Source organism: Urocitellus parryii, chromosome 6 (genome assembly GCF_045843805.1).
Source record: "Urocitellus parryii isolate mUroPar1 chromosome 6, mUroPar1.hap1, whole genome shotgun sequence".
Taxonomy (NCBI): Eukaryota; Metazoa; Chordata; class Mammalia; order Rodentia; family Sciuridae; genus Urocitellus; species Urocitellus parryii.
Window position 1 is genome coordinate 29,195,960 of NC_135536.1, and position 21,778 is coordinate 29,217,737.

Consider the following 21,778-nt stretch of genomic DNA (forward strand, 5'->3'; position numbering starts at 1 on the left):
TACCAGGAATCAGTAATAAAAAGGTAACTAGAAAGTAAACCCCCTGGCCCTGGTTAACTTATCCTGCAAACAACCAATCCCAGACTCTCCTCGACTTACTCCTATTTACTTCTCATTCATGTTAACGTTGATGCTGCTGCAGCTCAATGCTCAGCTATGGGTTAGCTTCAGGTCTGCTTTCTGTGTCTTTTTATTTTGGGTTCCCACCTTGTGAGAAATGCCTTTCTCTGGCAGATACTGAAGTGCAAAAGGCCTCGCTGAACCACACAAACAAATTTCAGACAGTGCTCCAACATGGCGCACATCAGTTCACAGCCTGAGAAAGTCACATGGCCGAGTCCATGGGGTGTCCTGTCCATGGGGGAGACAAGGAACAATCCTACTACAGATGAGGAGGAAGTGAATAAGTGAGAAAAAAAAATTTCTGAGTTAAGAAATACGTTCCTTGGGCTGGGGTTATGGCTCAGTGGTAGAGTGCTTGCCTAGCATGTGTGAGGCCCTGGGTTCAAACCTCAGCACCACATAAAAATAAATAAACAAAATAAGGCATTGTGTCCATGTGCAACAACAACAACAAAAATATTTAGAAAAAAAAAAAAAAAGAAATACGTTCCTGTGAAAATTATGTCATTAGCAGGAAAATGACATCTTGAGGAAAATGTCATTTGCAGGAAAATGGAACTGGAGAGCATTGTCTTAAGTGAAACAAACCAGACTCAGAAAATCGAGGGTCATATGTTTTCTCTTATAGGTAGAAGCTAGAGAGAAAAAGGCAAAAAAAGAAAAGGCAGGGGAAGCGGAAGGGAAATCAGTATTGGAAGGGGACCTGCAAGAAGGAGGAGGGAAGGAAAAGGGGGAGGGAGTGGGGAATGAAACTGACCAAATTAAGTTATGTGTTTGTATGGGTATGTCACAATGAATTCCTCTTTTATGTATAATTATAATACACCAATTAAAAATAATTTTAAAATAAGATTGACAAGAAAAATTCTAAATAGTATAAATAGAAAAATGTTTATTGTATCTCAATAGAAAAATAGGGTCATATAAGAAGAGTAAATTCACAGAAGAGCAAGTCCAAATGTCCAATAGCCATACACAAGGACGGTCAGTTTCCTTGGCTGTCAGGACAGGGCCTTGGCAGCACCTTTCTATAAACTAGAAAAGGTTGGGCCCTTCCTCTGCACTGTGTAGAGTCAGGATGTTTGGTTTTGCAAGTCATTTGTGAGCTGGATTTTAGTCTCATCACCCTATGAACAAATTGTACAGTATACCCAGTGGCCTCTCCGAGAAATGCACATTAATGATAAAATGTTACTTTCTGTTCATTAAACTGGCAAAAAATTAAGAAGAGCTGTAAAACCTGTTGCCAGGAGGGATGTGGAATGAAATGTGCACTCATTTATTTCTGGTAGAGTTGTAAAGCCTCCCCCGCCTTCTTTGGAAGGCAATCTGGCAATCTCTATTAAAATTAAAAATACATATTCCTCTTGACCCCAGAATCCTACTCTTAGGACTCTACTCCATAAAAATAAAAGTGCCAATTTTGTAAGGACATGTGTGCAAGAATGTTTATTGCAGCATTGTTTGTAGCTGCCAAGAACTGAAAACATGGTGAATGGCCATTAATCAGGGAATGGCTGAAAAATTAAAATATATTACTCCATAGAATATTATATGGCCATTAAATGGAATGAATTATCGCCTTACCAGATGTCTGAGAGAAATTTCTATGAGATACCAATGAGTGAGAAAAGTAGAATGAGTGTAATGTGGGTTCCATAATTTTAAAAAATAACAAAAATCCTCCCCACATATATGTTGGTGACTATGAAAACGTGTGTGTGTGTGTGTGTGTGTGCACACGTGTGTGTGTATGTGTGTGTGATTACAAAGGAAACATGTATGGACACACTCTACTTTTTAATGTTGGGGGAAGAAAGGAAAAGAACACTTGTCCATGATAAAAACACCCAGTATAATATGAAACCATTCATGTAATTTGTGGGACCATCTGAGTAGGTGTGTGTTCGTGTGCATACATAGGGGTGTACATTCATGCACTGAAGGATGTTTACCTCATTGTTGCTGGTTAGGATGGTGAGATTTCCGGGGATTTTTTTTTTTTTTCATGATTGTATCTTTATGTGTTGTTCCAATTCTTTCTAATGGACACGCATTATTTTTATAGCCAAGGAAAAGATGAAGTTATTTTCACTTTGAAAATAAAATAACAACAAAAAACATATAAACCCCAAAGTCGTAATACCAACATGACTCAGTAACGCATACATTCTTATTTATGGTTGCCCTGAGGGGGCTTGGCTTGAAAAAGGAACGGAAAAGAATGAAGAGAGGGAACTCTGATTGCTCCCAAGTATTACCTCCATTGCAAATTATGGGGCAGTGGGGAAAATGGTTAAGGTCACACATAGATTTGCTACAGCATATCTTTTTGATGGCTTTACTGTGTCAGCAGAATTATTTGCTGCTTTTGGTAAACTTTAAAAAACTTTTAGGAGAAGTTGGATATTTTGGTACAGATCCGTCATTTTCCTTGTGGGCTATGTACTAGAGTAAATTGGTTTGGAAATTCCCCAACCTCCTCAGATGAGAACATACAGGTGACAGAATGGCCGGAGAAGAGAAGCAAAAGATGGAGAGGACTCTCCAATCGTTGGGGACCCTGTTCCACATTGCCCACTGCTCTGAAGATACATGAACTATCAATTTGAGAAAGCAGTTTCTTCCCGGATTTTCTCATAGCTAGTGAAAATAGAATTATGTGATGTTACAAACCCAGCATTGCAAGTTTTGGACTTATAGTAAAATTCATTTTTTGTGTTTTGAGCTTGAAAATTGAGTTTTTTTGGATTGAAATTGAGAGACTGGAAAACTTGTTCATCTAGTTTGAAGTTGAGGCTGCTGGTTAGAATGGGTTTGTTTTTACAGTTATTCTTTTACAAACAGAGAAAACAAGGGAAATCTTTCTTGCTTGTAAAATGAGGATGCTGAGAACATGTCTGAAGAGTTGCTGAGAGTTGCTTAAATGGGCTCATGGGGATAAAGGGGTTTAGAACAGTGCCTGTACTTGGTGAGCATGTCCAAGTGTGGCTCTCGTTATTGTTATTCATCTTTTCTTATTCTTGCCTTGGAAGCACTTACAATTTTTTTTTCCTGAAATGGCTTATAAAATAAATTCTTGATGTAGTTTAAGCTTCTGAGATACTGTCTGAATTACTTTGGTTATAGCTGGGTGCAGTGGTACATGCCTATTATCCCAGTGACTCAGGAGGCTGAGGCAGGAGGATTGCAAGTTAATGAGAACCTGTTTCAAATTAAAAAATAAAAAAGGACTGGAGGTGTAGATTAGTGGCAGAGATCACCTCTGGGTTCAATCCCCTATATATATAAAAGAATTACTTTATATTACTTCATTCAACACTGTGAACTTGAGGGTACTCAAGTTCTATTTGATGGTAAAAGTCCATCAATGCTTACATGTAGTCAGCTTACAATGAGATTTAAAGATTATTTATTTATTTATTAAAATATATTTTTTAGTTGTCATGGATCTTTTTTATTTCATTTATTTATTTATATGTGGTGCTGAAGATCCTACCCAGGGCCTCACACATGTCAGGCAAGTGCTCTACCACTGAGCCACAACTCCAGCCCCGAGATTTAAGGATTTAATAGGGTGTTAAAGTACTTTTTATTTTTATTTTTTAAATAAATGTGTTTTACAATAAAATCAGGTGTTACTGATCCTCTGTTTTGGATGACACGTAGAAAGTTTAGCTGGAAGGGATATCTAGTCAATTTCATGAAGGATGTCTTTTTCTGCTAATTAAAAATAGAACCATTCAGGATATCATGCTATGAGGATAGATGAAAGGGTTTTACTGTTGGGTTTGGTGTTTTGTCTCATTCTCTTCCAATGTCCCACCACCTATATGACCTCCATAGTTCTGAGAGCAGTTTCTTCAAATGCCATTACTCCCTCCCTCACCCTCCCACCTCAGTTTCTGGATAAGCCATTTGACCTGGGGGGGGGGGAGCACTCTGGGTGTTGGAAGGTCAGGAGCCCTGAAAAGAAGGCAGGAAGAGAGAAGGCCCCATTCCTTGGCATTAGCTGTAAGACTGACAAGGAACCCCCCTGCAGGGCTCCCAGATTTTCACAGTTCCTGGTGAGTGCAGAGTAAACCTGTCTCCCACCTCCTCGTGGTCTCTCAAAACAGAAACCAGTTGAATGCGGAGGCCAGTTGGCAGTCTGACATTTTACTCTCATGCCACCTAGCACCCTCATTTTTAGAAACAGGGAGTGAATTCCAGTCTGTTCTGGTACCTCTCCTGGAGGACTTTGTCTGGGGGACGGATTTGTATCCCTTTCCCAGCAGCACCCTGTGCCCTTGGTCCATTTAAGACATCTGCTCTTCCTTTATTCTCTTGGTCCTGGGGAAGAGATTGGGAATAATCGGTTGAATTTTCATGGAATCTGTGCTCTGGGGACCTCTGCAGAGTGTCTGAGGTATAAATCTGTCAGTGACTTCCGAGGCAAATAAAGAAAGAGTCATCTCAAGTGTCAGCCATCCATAGGTATCACCTTTGGAGCTCTTCTGGAAGGCAGGGCGAGCATCATCTGTAAATTAAATCTCAGGTCGTTTTTCTTTTTTAGTTGTAGACAGACACAATACTTTTATTTTATTTATTTTGATGTGGTGCTGGGGATCGAACCCAGTGTCTCACACATGCTAGGCAAGTGCACTACCACTGAGCCACAACCCTAGCCCCAAGTTATTTTTCTGAGTGTTCAATTTCAGGTAATGGACTATTTAGGGGGCTTAAATGTAGACATATGACATTCGCATAGGTAGCAGCAGAGGGTGTTGTAGACTTCATGCATGAAGAAAGTTGTAAGGTGTAGATCAGTCATTTTCACTGAAGTTACACAGGGCACTTAGTTCTGGAAGCAGGGAGAAGCAGGTTCCAGTGCACTGCTGGCTGTCCCAACAATCCAGGCACTCTGCTCCAAGTGGATCTTTGTTTTCTTCTTTTGTGGTGTGGTACTAGGGATCGAACCCAGGGCATCATGCATGTTAGGCAAGTGCTCTACCACTAAGCTACATCCCCAGCTCTTTATTTGTTATTTTATTTTTTTTATTTTGAGACTGGGGGGTCTTACTAAGTTGCGTAGGCTGGCTTGTAACTTGCCATCCTCCTTCCTCTGGGATCAGAGGTGTTCACCAGTGTGCCTGGCTCAGAGTGGATCTTTGTGTGCTAGATTTCTTTTCTTTTCTTTTGCTTTTCTTTTTTTCTTTGCTTTTTCTTCCAGGCAAAAGTGGAATAGCCAGAGTATACTTGCTCCATATATTGTTGAATCCAGTGTATCTGTTTCTAGCAACCTAAGAACTGGACTGGTGAGTAACTTGGGGTAGGTCTCTGTGGTTATTTTTTTCTTCCCCTGTCAACAAATAACAGATTGATGCCTGCACAACTTCTGCTATGGCATGGGAGTGTTTTTTTTCTCCTGAGTCAGCAAGGGTGATAAATACATAGAGTATGTTTTACTGTTCTCACAGGATATAGGGTCACGGGTACTCTTTTCTGAGGCAAGCCATCCATGTTCCCCTACTCCCCACAACTCTGCAGATGGATTCACCAAAGCTCAGCAAAGAAAAGATGATTTGCTTCTATGGCAGCGTGTACATTTTGGTTGACCCAATAGAGCCGATCTTTAATTTTAGCCAGGTGACCAGCTGTGCTTCTTACCCAGCTGTATCATTCAGAAAGTATGCAAAAATCGGAGCAGTCAAGTTTTCCATTGCTGCTTTGGTTTGACAGGTGGTGTATTCATTATATGTCAACACCCTGATGTGGCATTAATCCAGGACCAGCTGCTATGGACCTAATGCTAGTTACTCATTCAGTAAACCCCTGATACCTACTATGTTCCAGAATTCACCCCAAAAGGACTCATTTGGATCATATTCGTGCTTTTTCAATCTTTTTGTGCCTTCTAGGTATCCATGTAAACATTGCTGTCTGGCAGTTTCTTCTAGGGCTGGAACAAGGTGCCTTTTCTCCGCTCTGGCTGTCCCGAGATGTTTTCCCCACTAGTCGACACTAGAGGGCGCTCAATTGCCAATAACAAATTGAGCCCAGGTGCTTTGTGCACTATTTCAGGACTTCAGTTTTCTCTCTTTTTCAGCTGCACAACTCCATCCTCCTCTCAGTGGGGCATAGGAAGAGGAAACACTTCAATGGAGGCTAACCATTAGTTTTCATCAAGTCTTTCCCCCTTGATAATCCGGCTTTTGAGACATCGCTGTTTCCAGCAAATAACTGGCCATTAACTGTTTATCCTGGATTTTCCGTTTAATCTGATCCACCACTTCCACATCTAATTCCATGGCATCCCCAAAAGAAACTTTGCTTTTTTTTTTTTTTTTGGTAGTGGGGATTGAACTCAGGGGCACTCGACCACTGAGTTACATCCCCAGCCCTATTTTTGTATTTTATTTAGAGAGAGTCTCACTGAGTTGCTTAGTGTCTTGCTAGGTTGCTGAGACTGGCTTTGAATTCACGATCCTCCTGCCTCAGCCTCCTGAGCTGTGGGGATCACAGGCGTGCTCCAGGGCACCCAGCCCAAAGGAAACTCTTGAAGGGACTGGCTCCTTCCTAAACTTAATGCTCCTTTTCCTCTAACACAGGTGACACTTAGCTCCCATTTTGGCCCAGGATTCTCTGGCTTTCAGCTGATGTGCTGGCTCCTAATCTGGTAACCACCGACTCCCCGGAGCTCCACAAGCCCTTGTCTTCTGTTCTTTTCTCTCTTTTTGTCTCTTCAGCACCCACCAGGGCTCAATACTCTGTTCTCTAAGGAGAAGTGTTTTTCAAGTGCTTACTCTACATTACTTACTCTTCTTTACATCACTTACATTGTCACAGGTAGAAGTTGGTGTTCATCCCCATTTTACAGATAAATGAATTAAGGTCCAGGATTAAGTCATCTACTAGAGGCTGTGTGCCTTGTAAGTACTGGAGCTAGGATTTCATTCTAAAAGGTTTTCTTCCTTCCTCCCTATTCCCCTCACCCTCCTGGCCCAGTACTGGAGATTGAACCCAGGGGCATTGTACTACAGAGCCACATCCCCAACCTATTTTATTTTTTATTTTGAGACAGGTTCTTGCTAAGTTTCTGAGGCTGGCCTCAAACTTGCAACCCTCCTGCCTCAGTCTTCTGAGTCTCTGGGATTATCGGTGTGCATCACCATGCCCGGCTGTTCTAAAGTTTTCTGAATTTGATTTCTTCTGCACCACCCTACTTAGTCAGATTTTCAGACTCTTTTAATGAACTTTTACCCCATGCTGTGACTTTTAATGGTGTCATCAGTGTTCCCAGACATAGTTTTTTTTTTTTTTTGTTCCTTGGTTTTATCATATAAAATTTAGAAAAAATTCACGATTCATGATAAAATAGCTAAAGGTATTATAAAAATGACAAAGAAACTTAATTATGATCACTTTAACCCCTCCTTACATCTCAGAATTAAAAAGAAGCCACAACTTGGGATGGGAGTAGTTTTGGTCACCCAGGAAAACAGGTATTTATCTAGTCCTTGCATCATGTCACCTTAGGAGTCCCTCCAGAGTGGTTAATGTATAAGATTAAAATAATTTTATTTGGTTTTACAGAAAGACTTCCTGGAAACTCAGAGGCCTCTAGAATCACTGTTAATGAGCACACTTGTTTGATCCTGGTTATGGCTTCAATACTCCAAGCTTTTCAGGTACAGAATTTCCCCTGTGCCACTTAGTATGAAGCAAGAGGCTAACATGAGTGTAGAACCTGAAAGTCAAATTATCTGCAATAGTCTGTGTTATCTACACGTCCAGTGCAATTTTTTTTTGAGGCGGGGTACTGGGGATTGAACACAGGGGCACTTGACCACTGAGCCACATCCCCAGCCCTATTTTGTATTTTATTTAGAAACAGGGTCTCCCTGAGTTTCTTAGTGCCTTGCCATTGCTGAGGCTGGCTTTGAACTCATGATCCTCCTGTCTCAGCCTTCTGAGCCACTGGGATTACAGGTGTGCACCACTGTGCCCAGCCACCCAGTGCAATTTTAAAGGAGAAAGCAGCCATACAAATGTGTTGGTTAGTGGGCTTCTGGAATTTGTTATGGGTCGAGATAAGCCCTGCCCACCAATTTTTTGAGATATAATACATATATCATACAATATACCTATTTAAATTGTGCAGTTCAATGGTTTTTAGTATATATTCGGAGATCAGTGTGACTGTTACCTCAGTCTATTTTAGAGCATTTTAATTTCCTGTTGAAGAAACCCTGAATCTTTAGCTGTGATCCTTTTACCCCCACACACCTGACCCCTCCATCCCTAAGTAACCTCGAATGTATTTTCTATATTTGTATTTCCTTGATCTGGGATTTTATGTGAATGGAATCATATAGTGAGTGGTCCCATGATGGGCTTATTTCACTTTTTTTCCATCCATGTTGTGGCACATAACTATAGTCTGCCTTTTTTTTTTATGGCTGATTAATATTGTATCGTATGGATACACTACCTTTTGTTCATCCATTGCCTTTGTTGATGATTATTTGGATTGTTTCCATCTTTTGGGTGTCATGAATAATACTGTTTTGAACAGTCAAGCTCAAATTTCTGTATGGACCTTGTGTGTGTGTGTGTGTGTGTGTGTGTGTGTGTGTGGTACTGGGGATTGAACCCATGGCCTTGCATTTGATAGGCAAGTGCTCTATCATTGAGCTACAACCTTAGCCCTTTTTTGTTAATTTATTTTGAGACAGAGTTTGGCTAAGTTGCTGAGACTGGTCTTGGACTGAGATCCTCCTGCCTTAACCTCTCAAGTAGTGGGATTAGGCATGTGCTGGACACTTTTCATTTCTCTTGGTTATATATACTCAGGAGCAGAATTGCTAGCTTATATGATAACTCTGTGTTTACTTGTCTGCAGAATTGCCAGAGTGGTTTCCCAAACAGCTGGACCATCTCACCATCAGTGTGTGGCTTCTGATTTCCCCACCTCCCTCACAGTACTTGATATGATTTTTTTTAATAACCTAATTGATCAGGTTTATTTCCATTTTTTGTGTTTTTTTAATGATTTTGTTTATTTATTTTGCATTACAATTCTTAATACACCATTATACCATAATTTATCATATCTCTGATTATATATAAGGTATGTTGACACCAAATTCACATTTTCATACATGTACTTTGGATAATGATGAGGGTCTCCTTTCACCATCCGTGCTATTCCCCTTCTCCCTCCCTTTCCCTCCCACCCCTATTCCCTATCTAGAGGTAATCTTCCTCCCTTGCTCTCCCTCCCAACCCCATTTTGAGTCACCCCCCTTATATCTTATTTCCATTTTTGAAGAAGTCAGTATTTTTTTTATAACTTTATTTTATTTATTTATACGTGGTGCTGAGGATCAAACCCAGGGACTTGAACATATGAGGCGAGCGCTCTACCACTGAGCCATATTCCCAGGCCCTTGATATGACTTTTTGATGGTAGCTATCCTAATAGATGTGGCGTAGAGACTTCTTTTTTTCAATAGAATGAGATTTATATCACTAGATTTAATAATTTATGTTTTTTACTTATTTTTTCAACTACCAGTTACTAACTATCTACTAGGCCTTGGCTAGGCTCTGGAGAATTCAAGGTGTTCTGCTTGTGCCCTCGATACTTTGCGGAACAGGGAGACAGAAAATAAGATGCACCAAAAATGTAAGTATTTTAACAGAGCTTTGGATAAAACTTCACAAAAGCTCAAAGAAGCAAGCAACTAACTTGAGATCCATTTAACCCCAGCAGGTTTAAGTTCAAGGTGCCAAATGGGTAAGATGAAAACATTAAACATCAGCTTCATAAAAAGCCTTCTAGAAACATGACAGCTTTCAGAATCAACGTTGGTGAGCCCACTTGTGTCTAGAAAACAGTTCTGGTGTTCAGAATTGTCACTGAGTTCCAATCATGATAGTATGGCAACTATACACATTTTTTTGTCTCTTGTGTAGGGTTAAAACAAGTTGTGTCATCCTCTGTTGAGAACAGAAGACATCGGATGAATGAAAAAGCAGGTACTAAAAATTAATTTCCTTTGCTGCCTGCCCGCCCCCTCCACCTCGCTTTTTTTTTTAAAGAGAGAGAGATTTTTTAAATGTTTATTTTTTTCTTTTTTAGTTTTCGGTGGACACAACATCTTCATTTTGATTTTTTATTTTTATGTGGTGCTGAGGATCGAACCCAGCGCCCCACGCATGCCAGGCGAGCACACTACCGCTTGAGCCACATCCCCAGCCCTGAACTTCATCTTAAGCCCTTTTTTAATTTTTAATTTTGAGACAGAGTCTTTCTAAGTTGCTGAGATTAAACTCAAATTTGCCATCATCCTGCCTCAGCCTCCTGAATTGCTGGGATTACAGGGTCTGCCACTGCTCTCAGCTTGGCGAGGTCCTTACTAGCTCAATTTCATGGACTTTTGATTTTCCCCTTACTAGAATCAAGAGCTTCCATTTCTGTCTCCTCTCCCAGCAGCCCCACTCACAGATTTCCCCTGCCCTATTCTATTTGTGGTTTCCTTTGGGAATCTGGACCCCCTGGGGTTGTGTCTCTGTCCCAGAACTCAGTGCTGCATCAGAGAAGTAGTTCCCAGATGGCCTGGCGATGGCTGACCCCTTCCTAGGTTTAGATGTATGGAAAGGCACTGGACCCTCTCTGTTGACTCTGGGAACTGTTTTCTCACCTTCCTTTTTCCTCTGGAGTGAAATAAACAGGAGTTGAGGTCCTTTTGCAGCTATGCAGGGCAGAGTTCATTGCCTGGAGCTGTCAGAGAATAGAAAACACCTGCTTTAAATCAGCAGGCCTCTGTCTCTGTGTTTGCCAGAGTGTGGGACATTTTAGGTCTTGTGGCTTCCGTCCATCTCTTCTGCTTGCGGACACCTATTTTTATAGGGTGGTGTAAATATCTGCAGAACGTCAAGACTTAATATGCCCTCCTGTGCTTGGCTTGTGGACTTCTGGACCATTCCTGCCTGAGAGGTCATGTAAGTGGGGTGAGTGAGGGAAACAGGTGCTTGGGAGTGTCACCACACTTAAAGCAACACCCTGCCCTCTTTGGTGGCCCTCAGGGCAGCTACCTTTGCAGATAAATGGCCAAGGGGGTGCCTTTGTTTCTCACTAGTGTATATAGCCTTGGGGGAATTTGGTTCATGTAGGTCTTGGTCCCTCTCCCTGGTGGTAATGATGGATGGTTTCCTTCCTGCTCCATTCTGTCCCTCTCTGCAGGAGACTCTTGCCAGTTGCTTTGACTTGGGACTTAAGAGCTACCAGGATTTCATCCACATGGTGTCCATGTGGATGGGCCAAGGCAAGACTTGGCCGATGCAGACTTGGCAGGTAGAGGAGGGTAAAGAGAGAGAGAGGTTAGCTATTTTTAAAAAATAGACACCGCCAGAGCCCGGGAGCAAGTGGCTAGCTCTATCAGGAAGAAGAACCAAGGCCACTTGTGATAGTCTGGCCGGGCTGGCCTTTGTGAGGCAGTAAAAGGGGTTGGGCCGGTCCTCAGTGGAGGCTGGGATAACTTGGTGTGATTTGAGTGGAGAAAGCTCCTGGGTAAAAATATCCCTTCTACTGCCTTTTCTGGTGCCTGAGATTTTAGTCAAATCACTGCTTATGTTCAAACTGTGTGTGTGTGTGTGTGTATGTATCTCATGATCTCTTCCTTGGGAAAGTTTTGGGGTGTCCTAGAATCTCCTCTTAAGATAGAGCTGTCTAGGAGGATACATCACAGGCCCTTTCAGAGCCTGTCTTGAGGGAAAGGGTGGGGATTAGCAGGAGAGGATTTGGAAAAGGGCTTCCATAAAAGTGGAGTCCTTCTAGAAACAGAAAGGCTGGGGGTGGCATGTAGTTCAGTTGAATCCCCACCCAGGTCACCACTGCCCCAGGGAAAGCTCCTCTCCAGCCCTTAGCCTTGGCTTTGACTTCATATTTCTTTAGTCAAGTGGAGCTAACAAATGTCCATTCCTTGAAGCATGGTCCTGGACTCTTCTAGCCCACAGCCACCTGTGACCAAGTCCCACAAGTTCAACTTCCCCAGAAATCACCCTCAGGTGATTATGGTCACCCTCAGGCCTTAGCTTTGATGGCCTCCGGGCCAGCCTCCCCCAATCCGGGGGTGATGCTGCTTCTGTAATGAACTTTCAAAAAAGCAAATCTTTTCATTTTCACCCCTCGCTTAAAATCTTTCCGTGTTGGCTGATTGTCTCCCAGATAAAATCCCAGATAAAATGTCTCTTAGTGTTGACATCACCTCCAGGTCTCTCCAGCTCTTTCTGTCTCAGGTAACTCCTGCAATTACCTTCCCACCAGAAGGATCCCTTGAAATCACAATGTCCTTTCCCACTTCTCTGAAGGGGCTGCTAGCTCTGTAGCCACAGAGGTCATTTGGGATTCAGCTCTGGGGACAACCCTGACCTCCTGGTGTGGTTGGTGCTTCACAGTGCCTGAGGCTCTGCGTGGTAACTGCCTGCGTACCCCTCCCTCACTTTTTGAATACAATCCCTTTAAAGGTGAAGATCATCTTAGTTCTCTTTGTGTCCTCAAGGCCCAGCAGTAGGGAATCTACAAATATTTGCTGTATGAATTAGCTGTTGCTAGGTTATCATTTTGGTCTGGAAGTCCTCTTACCACTTGGCTTATTTCTTTCTTTTTTTTTTTTTTTTAATATTTGTTTTTTAGTTCTCGGCGGACACAACATCTTTGTTGGTATGTGGTGCTGAGGATCGAACCCGGGCCGCATGCATGGCAGGCGAGCGCGCTACCGCTGAGCCACATCTCCAGCCCACTTGGCTTATTTCTAAGGTCTCCCCAAGCAAGGCCCAAGCTAGATGTGATTTTCTCCATAAAACCTTTCCTGTTCCCAGTGTTTGAACTACTCCAGGCTCTTTGACCTATATCACTTCTCCTTTGTTTTATTCTAATGTGTGAAAATCTCCCTACCTTGAAACCTTGAGAATTCAAAGGAGTAGATGCATCCAACCAATGCTCAAGGATGTATCTGTTGGGATTGTGGGCACCGGGCTTGGCAGAAGACCTGCTGGGGGACTGTTCATTCCTTCTAAGTCTCAAAAACTGATTCCTGTACTCACTTGGAAGGCTGGGCCTACTATCTTTATTCTCCCTCCAGATGGATGGAAATTGCTTTTTTGAGGGTTGTTTCCATGTCTGGTTTATTTTTATTTCGCCACCTGTGCCTAGCACAATGCTTCCCTCCAAGAGACCCTCCAGTGGTTGAATGAATGAATGAACTGTTAGTGGGAAGCCGGGAGCATCCTTTCCATTTGATTCTCACCTGAAATAGAAGGTGTCATAGGCCTGACCCTAAGAGCATCTCCTGTACCTAGAACTTGGGGTGGAGTGTGCTTTTAGATACTGTGAAGGGAGTGACAAACCTCTCTGCCCACATCCCCCAACGTGAGAGAAAACCAGGTTGCAGTTTGTTGTTGTTGGAGGTGCTGGAGATCAAACCCAGGGCCTGATTCATGCTAAGCCAGTGTTTTACCACTGAGCTGCATCCCAAGCCTCAAGTCATGGTTTTGATGATCCATTTTCTCCTCCTCCTCCTCCTCCTTCTTCTTTTTGTGGCAGGACTGGGAATTGAACCCAGTAGGGTTCTACTGCTAGGATACGTCCCCATTCCATTTATTTATTTATTTTAAAATTTTGAGACAGGGTCTCACTAAGTGGCCCAGGCTGGACTTGAACTTGTGATTCTCCTGCCTCAGCCTCCTGGGATTACGGCATGCACCACCATTTCCAGCTGATGCCTCACTTTCTTCAAAACGTTCCTTTTCAGTTTAGTACCTAGAACATAGCAGAGCTGGTTCTGGATCGTGGGGAATCAGCCATGACCAACCAGCTGCTGGCTGTGCTGTGGATGAGCAAGGGATTAAGGGTAAGCTTGTTCTTGTTTTTAAAACCCAAAACTTTTTAAAACCTAAAACTTCTAGAGTTCCTGGAGCCCTTTGGGAAATGCATTTATTTTGGATGGCTTTTGTGGCGCTCTTCCTCTTTCAAACAAACCCTTTGGTTCTCTGGGAGGCCTGTGCCTCCCTCTGTCTCTGCTTCCTCACACTTAGTTTTGCTTTTAAAAAGATGTGCTAGAGGCACTGGGGCTATATAGCTCAGTGGCAGAGTGTTTGCCTCTCATGTGTGAGGCAGTGAGTTCGATCCTTAGCACTACATAAAAGTAAAAAATAAAGGCATTCTGTCCATCTACACTATAAAAAATTAAAATAAATAAGTTAAGATGTGCTGGAGCCAGGGGTAGTGGCACATGCCTGTATTCACAGTCATTTGGGAGGCTGTGGCAGGAGGATTGTGAGTTCAAAACCAGTCTCAGCAAAAGTGAGGCGCTAAGCAACTCAGTGAGACTCTGTCTCTAAATAAAATACAAAATAGGGCTGGGGATGTGGCTCAATGGTCCAGTGCCCATGAGTTCAATCCCCTGCAGAAAAGATGGGTACTTCCTATGGAAACACATCTTCCTTGCTCATGAGTGGGCATTTCCTCATACCTTTGACTTTGTCTATTGAAACAGCCTCTGGACAAAGTGAGTAATGAAGATGGGTCCCCCTTGTGGTTTTGATTCTTGGGTCCCTGGTCGTCCCTCACCATTCCTTTAGATGGGTGTCATTGGGCACACTTGAGCTGGGCCAGTGAGTTTTGTTACCTGTTATCATGGCTGAATTAGAGAAAGCAACAAAGGATGAATTGATGTGATTGAGAATGGCCCTTACCCTTTTTTCCTCTGGTCACACACACTGTCTAGTGTACTGTATATACTAGAAATACAATCAGAGCCACGTGTATAATTTGAAATTTCCTAGTAGTCACAGTAAAATAAAAAAAAAAAAGATATAGGTGAAATTAGTTTTAATAGCATTTTATTTAATCCAGTAAGTGTAAAATATAGTTTCAGGGACAAAAGGTAGAGTGCTTGTCTAGCATGTAGAAGGCCCTGGATTCAATCCCTAGTACTGCCAACGCCAAAAAACAAAGCAAAAAGAGGTAAAAAGACTTATTATTAAAATATGAGGGCTGGGGATGTGGCTCAAGCAGTAGCGCGCTCGCCTGGCATTCGAGCAGCCCGGGTTCCATCCTCAGCACCACATACAAACAAAGGTGTTGTGTCCACCGAGAACTTAAAAAATAAATATTAAAATTCTCTCTTTCTCTCTCTCTCTAAAAAAAAAAAAAACAACAACAATATGACAAGGTATTTGTCTTTTTTTTTTCTTCTTGGTACTAAGCCTGTGAAATCTGGTGTGTATTTTACACTGACAGCATCTTTCGATTAGAATTTGTCACATTTCAGTGCTCAGCAGCTACCTGTGGCTCATGGCTCCTATATTGGATAGTGAAGCTCAACACCCTTCAGGTGAGGTGGAGAAGTGATTTTTTTTTTTTTTTCTGAGTCCATTCTACCCTCCAAATTAGGCTGCCTAATCAGAAAAACCAAGATGAAAACAATGGAGTTCAATGGAGTATATTCAAACATACAAGTATCAATAGAGCTTTAGAAAATGCTTCTATTCATTCATTCATTGTGGTGCTGGGAATTGAACCCAGAACCCAGAACCTCACATAGGCTATAGGCAAGTACTCTACCACTGAGAACATCCCTAGTCCCACAAATATGATTTATGAATCTTTTTTTTTTTTAATACCAGGGATTTGAACTCAGGAGCACTCAACCACCGAGCCACATCCCCAGCCCTATTTTGTATTTTATTTAGAGACAGGGTCTCACTGAGTGCTTAGTGCCTCGATTTTGCTGAGGCTGGCTTTGAACTTATAATCTTCCTGTCTCAGCCTCCCAAGCTTCTGGGATTAGAAGTGTGCACACCAACCAGGCCCATTAATATGATTTAAAAAGTGTTTTTTAAAACAAATTTTTTAGTTGTAGATGGACACACATATCTTTGTTTATTAATTTATTTTTTATGTTGTGCTGAGGATTGAAACCAGTGTCTCACACATGTGATGTAAATGCTCTACCACTGAGCTACAGCCCCATCCCTTAAAAAGTGTTTTTAAATTTAAAAAAAATATATTGTTAGGGCCGGGGATGTGGCTCAAGCGGTAGCGCGCATGCATGCAGCCCGGGTTGGATCCTTAGCACCACATACAAACAAAGATGTTGTGTCCGCCGAAAACTAAAAAATAAATATTAAAAAATTCTCTCTCTCTCTCTCTCTCTCTTAAAAAAAAGAGCATTTAAAAATATTGTCTAGTTGTTAATGGACCTTTACTTATTTATATGTGGTGCTGAGAATCGAACCCTGTGCCTTACACATGCCAGGCAAGCGCTCTACCACTGAGCCACAAATCCAGCCCCCCAAAAGTGTTTTGATATCACAATCAGCAAGAGGAAAAATGAAAGTGGGTAGATAATTTCACCTTTTGTGTGTCCTCTTATTTAGATTCCCTACATTCCTTATGCCATCAGGAAATTAACTTTTTCTATAAAAAATAATAATCAATTTGTATTGAGAACTTGCTACATATTGGACACTTGATGTATTACCTCACTCAATCCTGCACTAGCCCTAAGTAGGGTTTATTATTATTGCCATTTTTTTTACATTTTTAAAATTTGTTCTATTTAGTTATACATGACAGCAGAATGCATTTCAATTCATTGTACACAAATAGAGCACAACATTTCAATTCTCTGGTTGTACATGATGTAGAGTTGTACCATTTGTGCAATCATATATGTACCTAGGATACTGATGTCCATCTCATTCCACCATCTTTCCTTCCCCTTACCTTTTCCCCTCCTTACCCTCCCCTTTGCCCAGTCCAAAGTTCCTCTATTTTTTTCATGTCTCCCTGCATTATGGATCAGCATCCACAAATCAGAGAAAATATTCAGCCTTTGGTTTTTTTTTTTGGGTTGACTTACTTCACTTAGCATGATATTCTCCAACTCCATCCATTTACCTGCAGATGCCATAATTTTGTTCTCTTTTAATGCCGAGTAATATTCCATTGTGTATATAAACCACAGTTTCTTTGTCCATTCATCTATTGATGGGCATTTAGGTTGTTTCCACAGTTTAGCTATTGTGAACTGAGCTGCTATAAACATTGATGTGGCTGGGTCACTATAGTATGCTGATTTTAAGTCTTTTGGGTATAAACCAAGGAGTGGGGTAGCTGGGTCAAATGGTGGTTCCATTCCAAGTTTTTTGGAGGTATCTCCATACTGCTTTCCACAGTAGTTGCACCAATTTGCAGTACTACCAGCAATGTATGAGTGTACCTTTCCCCCCACATCCTCGTCAACACTTGTTATTTCTTTCTTTCTTTCTTTCTTTCTTTCTTTCTTTCTTTCTTTCTTTCTTTCTTTCTTTCTTTCTTTCTTTCTTTCTTTCTTTCTTTCTTTTTGTACTACAGATTGTGGATTGAACTCAGGGACACTCAACCACTGAGCCACATCCCCAGCCCTATTTTGTATTTCATTTAGAGACAGGGCCTCACTGAGTTCCTTAGTGCCTCACCATTGCTGTGGCTGGCTTTGAACTCACAATTCTCCTGCCTCAGCCTCCCAAACTGCTGGGATTACAGGTGTGCTCCACTGAGCCCGGCTGCTTGTATTCTTGATAGCTCCCATTCTGACTGGAGTGAGATGAAATCTTAGAATAGTTTTGATTTGCATTTCTCTAATTACTAGAGATGTTGAACATTGTTTTCATATATTTGTTGATTGTTTTTATATCTTTTTCTGACAAGTGTCTGTTCTGTTCCTTAGCCCATTTATTGATTGGGTTGTTTGTTTTTTTGGTGTTAAGTTTCTCGAGTTCTTTATATATCCTGGAGATTAGTGCTTTATCTGATATGCGTGTAGTAGAGATCTTCTCCCACTCTGTAGGCTTTCTGTTCACATCATTGATTGTTTCTTTTGCTGAGAAGAAGCTTTTCAGTTTGAATCCATCCCATTTATTGATTCTTGATTTTACTTCTTGTGCTTTAGGAGTTTTGTTAAGGAAGTTGGGGCCTAATCTGACGTGATGAAGATTTGGGCCTACTTTTTCTTCTGTTGGGTCTCTAGTCTCATTCCTAGGTCCTTGATCCACTTTGACTTAAGTTTTGTGCATGGTGAGAGACAGGGGTTTAATTTCATTTAGCTGCATATGGATTTCCAGTTTTCCCAGCACCATTTGTTGAAAAAGCTATTTTTTTTTCTCCAATGTATGTTTTTGGCATTTTGTCCAGTATGAGATGACTGTTTTTATGTGGGCTTTTCTCTGTGTCTTCTATTTTGTACCATTGGTCTACATGTCTATTTTGGTGCCAATACCATGCTGTTTTTGTTACTGTTGCTCTGTAGTATAGATTATTACCGTTTTTTAAAAATATTTTTTAAGTTGTAGATGGACACAATACTTTCATTTTATTTATTTTTATGTGGTGCTGGGGATCAAACCCAGAGCCTCATATGTGCTAGGCTAGTGCTCTACCACTGAGCTACAACCCCGATTCCATTATTGCCATTTTTCAGAGGAGGAAATGGAGACATTCAAATTGATAAGTAAACTTGCCCCACAGTAGCCCAGTTGGTAAGTGGTGGGCTCAGGCAGGTAGATACTAGAGCCCATCCTCCTACCATAGACAGTGCTGTTAAATTTTAGAATCCAATATTCTCTAAAACTCTGTTCAAAGTTCTTGTATTCTTTAAATATATTTACTCTACTTTTGAGCATTCTGGCAAGAAAATTTGTGTCCTTTTTATCTATCACATAAAACCCAAAGTTAAAATAGTAACTTTTATGTCTCAGAATTGACAAAGGATGTATTTAAATGTCATTCTTATATTGACAGTTAAAATGATATTCTATCCTCAGTCCTTTTTAGGAGTAACAAGAACTAAATTGCCAAGGCTAACCTCAAACTTACAATCTTCCTGCCTGAGCCTTTGGAGTTGTTGGGATTATAGATTCATGCCATTGCACCTGGCAAAATTTCCTTTCTTTAATTCATTATTTTTCAATTCATATTGAAATTGTTTTACAGATAAATGTTTTAAGTTCTACATTAACATTTCTCAAGGTGATCTTTTTTTTTTTTTTTTTTTTTTTTTTTTTTTGGTTGCTGTTGGGTGCTGGTACATACTAGGCTTGTGTTTTACCATCCACCTGTCATTTAAGTGTGCCAGGTAGTTGGGGATTATGTTAGTTTCTTCATCAGGATCTTAATACTAAAAGTTATGAACATTCTTAAAGTATGTATTTTTTGTTTAAGATGTAATATCATTTTTTTCTCTTCTCCAATTAAATTATAAACCTCATTCAGGGTAGCCTGTACATTTACTATTTCCTTTGTATTTAAAAAAATTTTTTTTGTAGTTGTGATGGACAGCATGTCTTTATTTTATTTGTTTATTTTTATGTGGTGCTGAGGATTGAACCCAGTGCTCCACTCTGCCACTGAGCTATATAGCTCCAGCCCACTTGCCCCAACTCACTTCCTTTGTATTTTAATGTTTTTAAGACATGTACATGCTGTCATCTTCCTATCTGAGTTTCTGTGCCTTAATATCTTTCAGAAGTTGGTGGGAGTTCTGACTGATGCTTTAAACTCATTTTTTTTTTTTTTTTGGTGGTGCTAGGAATTGAACCCAGGGCCTTGTGCATGCAAGGCAAGCACTCTACCAACTGAGCTATATCCCCAGCCCTAGTGCTTGCTTTTTAAAATGATGTCAGGTCCTTCCTGACATCATTTTAAAGGCTTTTGAACCAATCCCTTGACAATTAATGAGGAAGGAGTTTTTCAAACCTTAATTTTAGAAAAGAAGATAACTTTCCAAACTAATCTCTGTGAAGGTATACAGAGAATTTACAAAGAAGTCTGTTGAACCTGGGGCTGGGGTTGTGGCTCCGTGGTAGAGTGCTCGCCTAGTATGCATGAGGCACTGGGTTCAATCCTTAGCACCACATAAATGTAAAATAAAGATATTAAAACTTAAAAATAAATATTAAAAGAAAAGAAATTTGTTGAACATGGCTCTACTACTAACTAGGCAGAGAGAAAGAGTGATAAATTTCAAGTCTGTTATAAACATACTGACTCAAGTCTCATTTTGCTAATGTATGTAATGTACCTGACTCCATACATTAACCCTAATGTATGGAGTTGAAATGTGAAAGTTCTGGGATTTTTTTTATTCATTGCCTTGGGAGGAACAAAAGGAAGCTAGAGTGCAGAGCTGTGAAGAACTGGCAATTTGGCAACTCTTCTTTTTACCCCTCCCCCAAGGATCTTAGCTGTTTGACCCGATTAAACAGCTTTGGGATGGTAGCCAGACTTCTATATGCTAAGGAGTCCCTTGCACAGTGATTTAGTGAGATTTCATCCACTTGGGGCTTCTTAGGGGCATCCTTGCCCCTGGAAGCCTGACTTCGCAGAAGTCTTCCAGTTTTGTCAAGGGGTCGCCAGTGAAGAGTTGTCACTGACTTGAAGCAGACAGACTCTCTGGATGCCTGGAGTCACGTAGGATTATTCATTGGCAAATTCTTTTCACCTTCTATCTAAGTAGTGAAAGGTGACGCCAGAATCTCGAGTGCCACTCCCCGAAAGGGACTCTAGCAACATCCAGTCCAGGTTCTACAACTTCTGCCTAGTTCCTCGCTTTCTTGGTAGCACAGACCGTTTTCAGAAGTTGCCTTAAATCTTCCTTGTCCCTAAACCTAAAGGTCAGATCGCCACATCGCAGCCAGCTCTCCAGCGGGCCGGACTCTGATCTTTTCGAAAGTTTCTGGTGAGGTTGGGGAACTGAAGAGGTGGTAGCTGGGGACCACGCCGAGTGACCACCGTGAATTACGTAACGAAATCTCTGGCTGCAGAAGAGACAGAACCTGACACTGAGACATTCCAGGGGGAGGGGAGTTGCTGTTCTGGAGTCGCCAGGGTCAGTGGCTGCAATTCCAAGAAATCCAGAGAGGAAGGTGGCTGAGAGAAAGAAAACACTTCGGGAACAAGAATATTAAAAAACCGCTGGACCCAGAGCACTAGCAAACGGCAGGACACGTGTAGTAATTTGTTAGAGGAAACGGCAGCCTTCCAACTTTTGCACTGGAACACCGGGATTTACCCTTCGGGGGATTAAAAGCAATGATATGCAAAGCCAAAAGCAAATGAATGGGTTTCAGTGGTTTGTTAGCAATACGTAAATATTTCCTTACAGGAGCGCAAACTCTCTGCAGTTATTTTAAAAAGTAGGGACTCAAACCAAGCTAGAATACTCTCCCGTGCATTTCCACTAGTCCCAGTCGGAAAAGGAGCTGCTAGCGCGGTACTTCCCCTTTAAGACCTGCTAGCTCTCGGGCTCTACAAAAGGGAGTGACCTCTGGGCTTTGACAGCTCCCCTAATAACTACCACCGCGAAGGCCCCGCCCACCTGGCGACCAGCCGCGCTGATTGGCTGGCGGGCCGGTATCCCGTGCTCTGATTGGTTCGCCGCTCCCCCTGAGCGAACCTTTAGAACTCTGAGACAGACAATATTCTGTTACATTGTAGCAAAATGGCGACTGTCATTCACAACCCCCTGAAAGCGTAAGTAAGACTAAAAAATGTACATATTCCGCGTGGTTTCAATATGAAAAAAAAGGCGCCTTCTGCGTGCCGAGCGCTGCCAATGCTCGGCGC

At 41.6% G+C, this 21,778-nt stretch overlaps 1 protein-coding gene across 3 annotated transcripts in view; it reads left to right on the plus strand.

Moving 5' to 3' along the window:
• Positions 1-21,643: 21,643 nt before the first annotated feature.
• Dpf3 (double PHD fingers 3) overlaps positions 21,644-21,778 on the plus strand; it is a 249,742-nt gene continuing 249,607 nt past the window's right edge. For all 3 annotated transcript variants that reach the window (XR_003301941.2, XR_003301942.2, XM_026401641.2), the window contains exon 1: positions 21,644-21,685. Coding sequence is in view for 1 of the 3 variants with exons in the window: in XM_026401641.2 (XP_026257426.1) it covers positions 21,654-21,685 (32 nt within the window). In the remaining 2 variants the exon portion in view is untranslated. The remainder of the gene's footprint in view (positions 21,686-21,778) is intronic.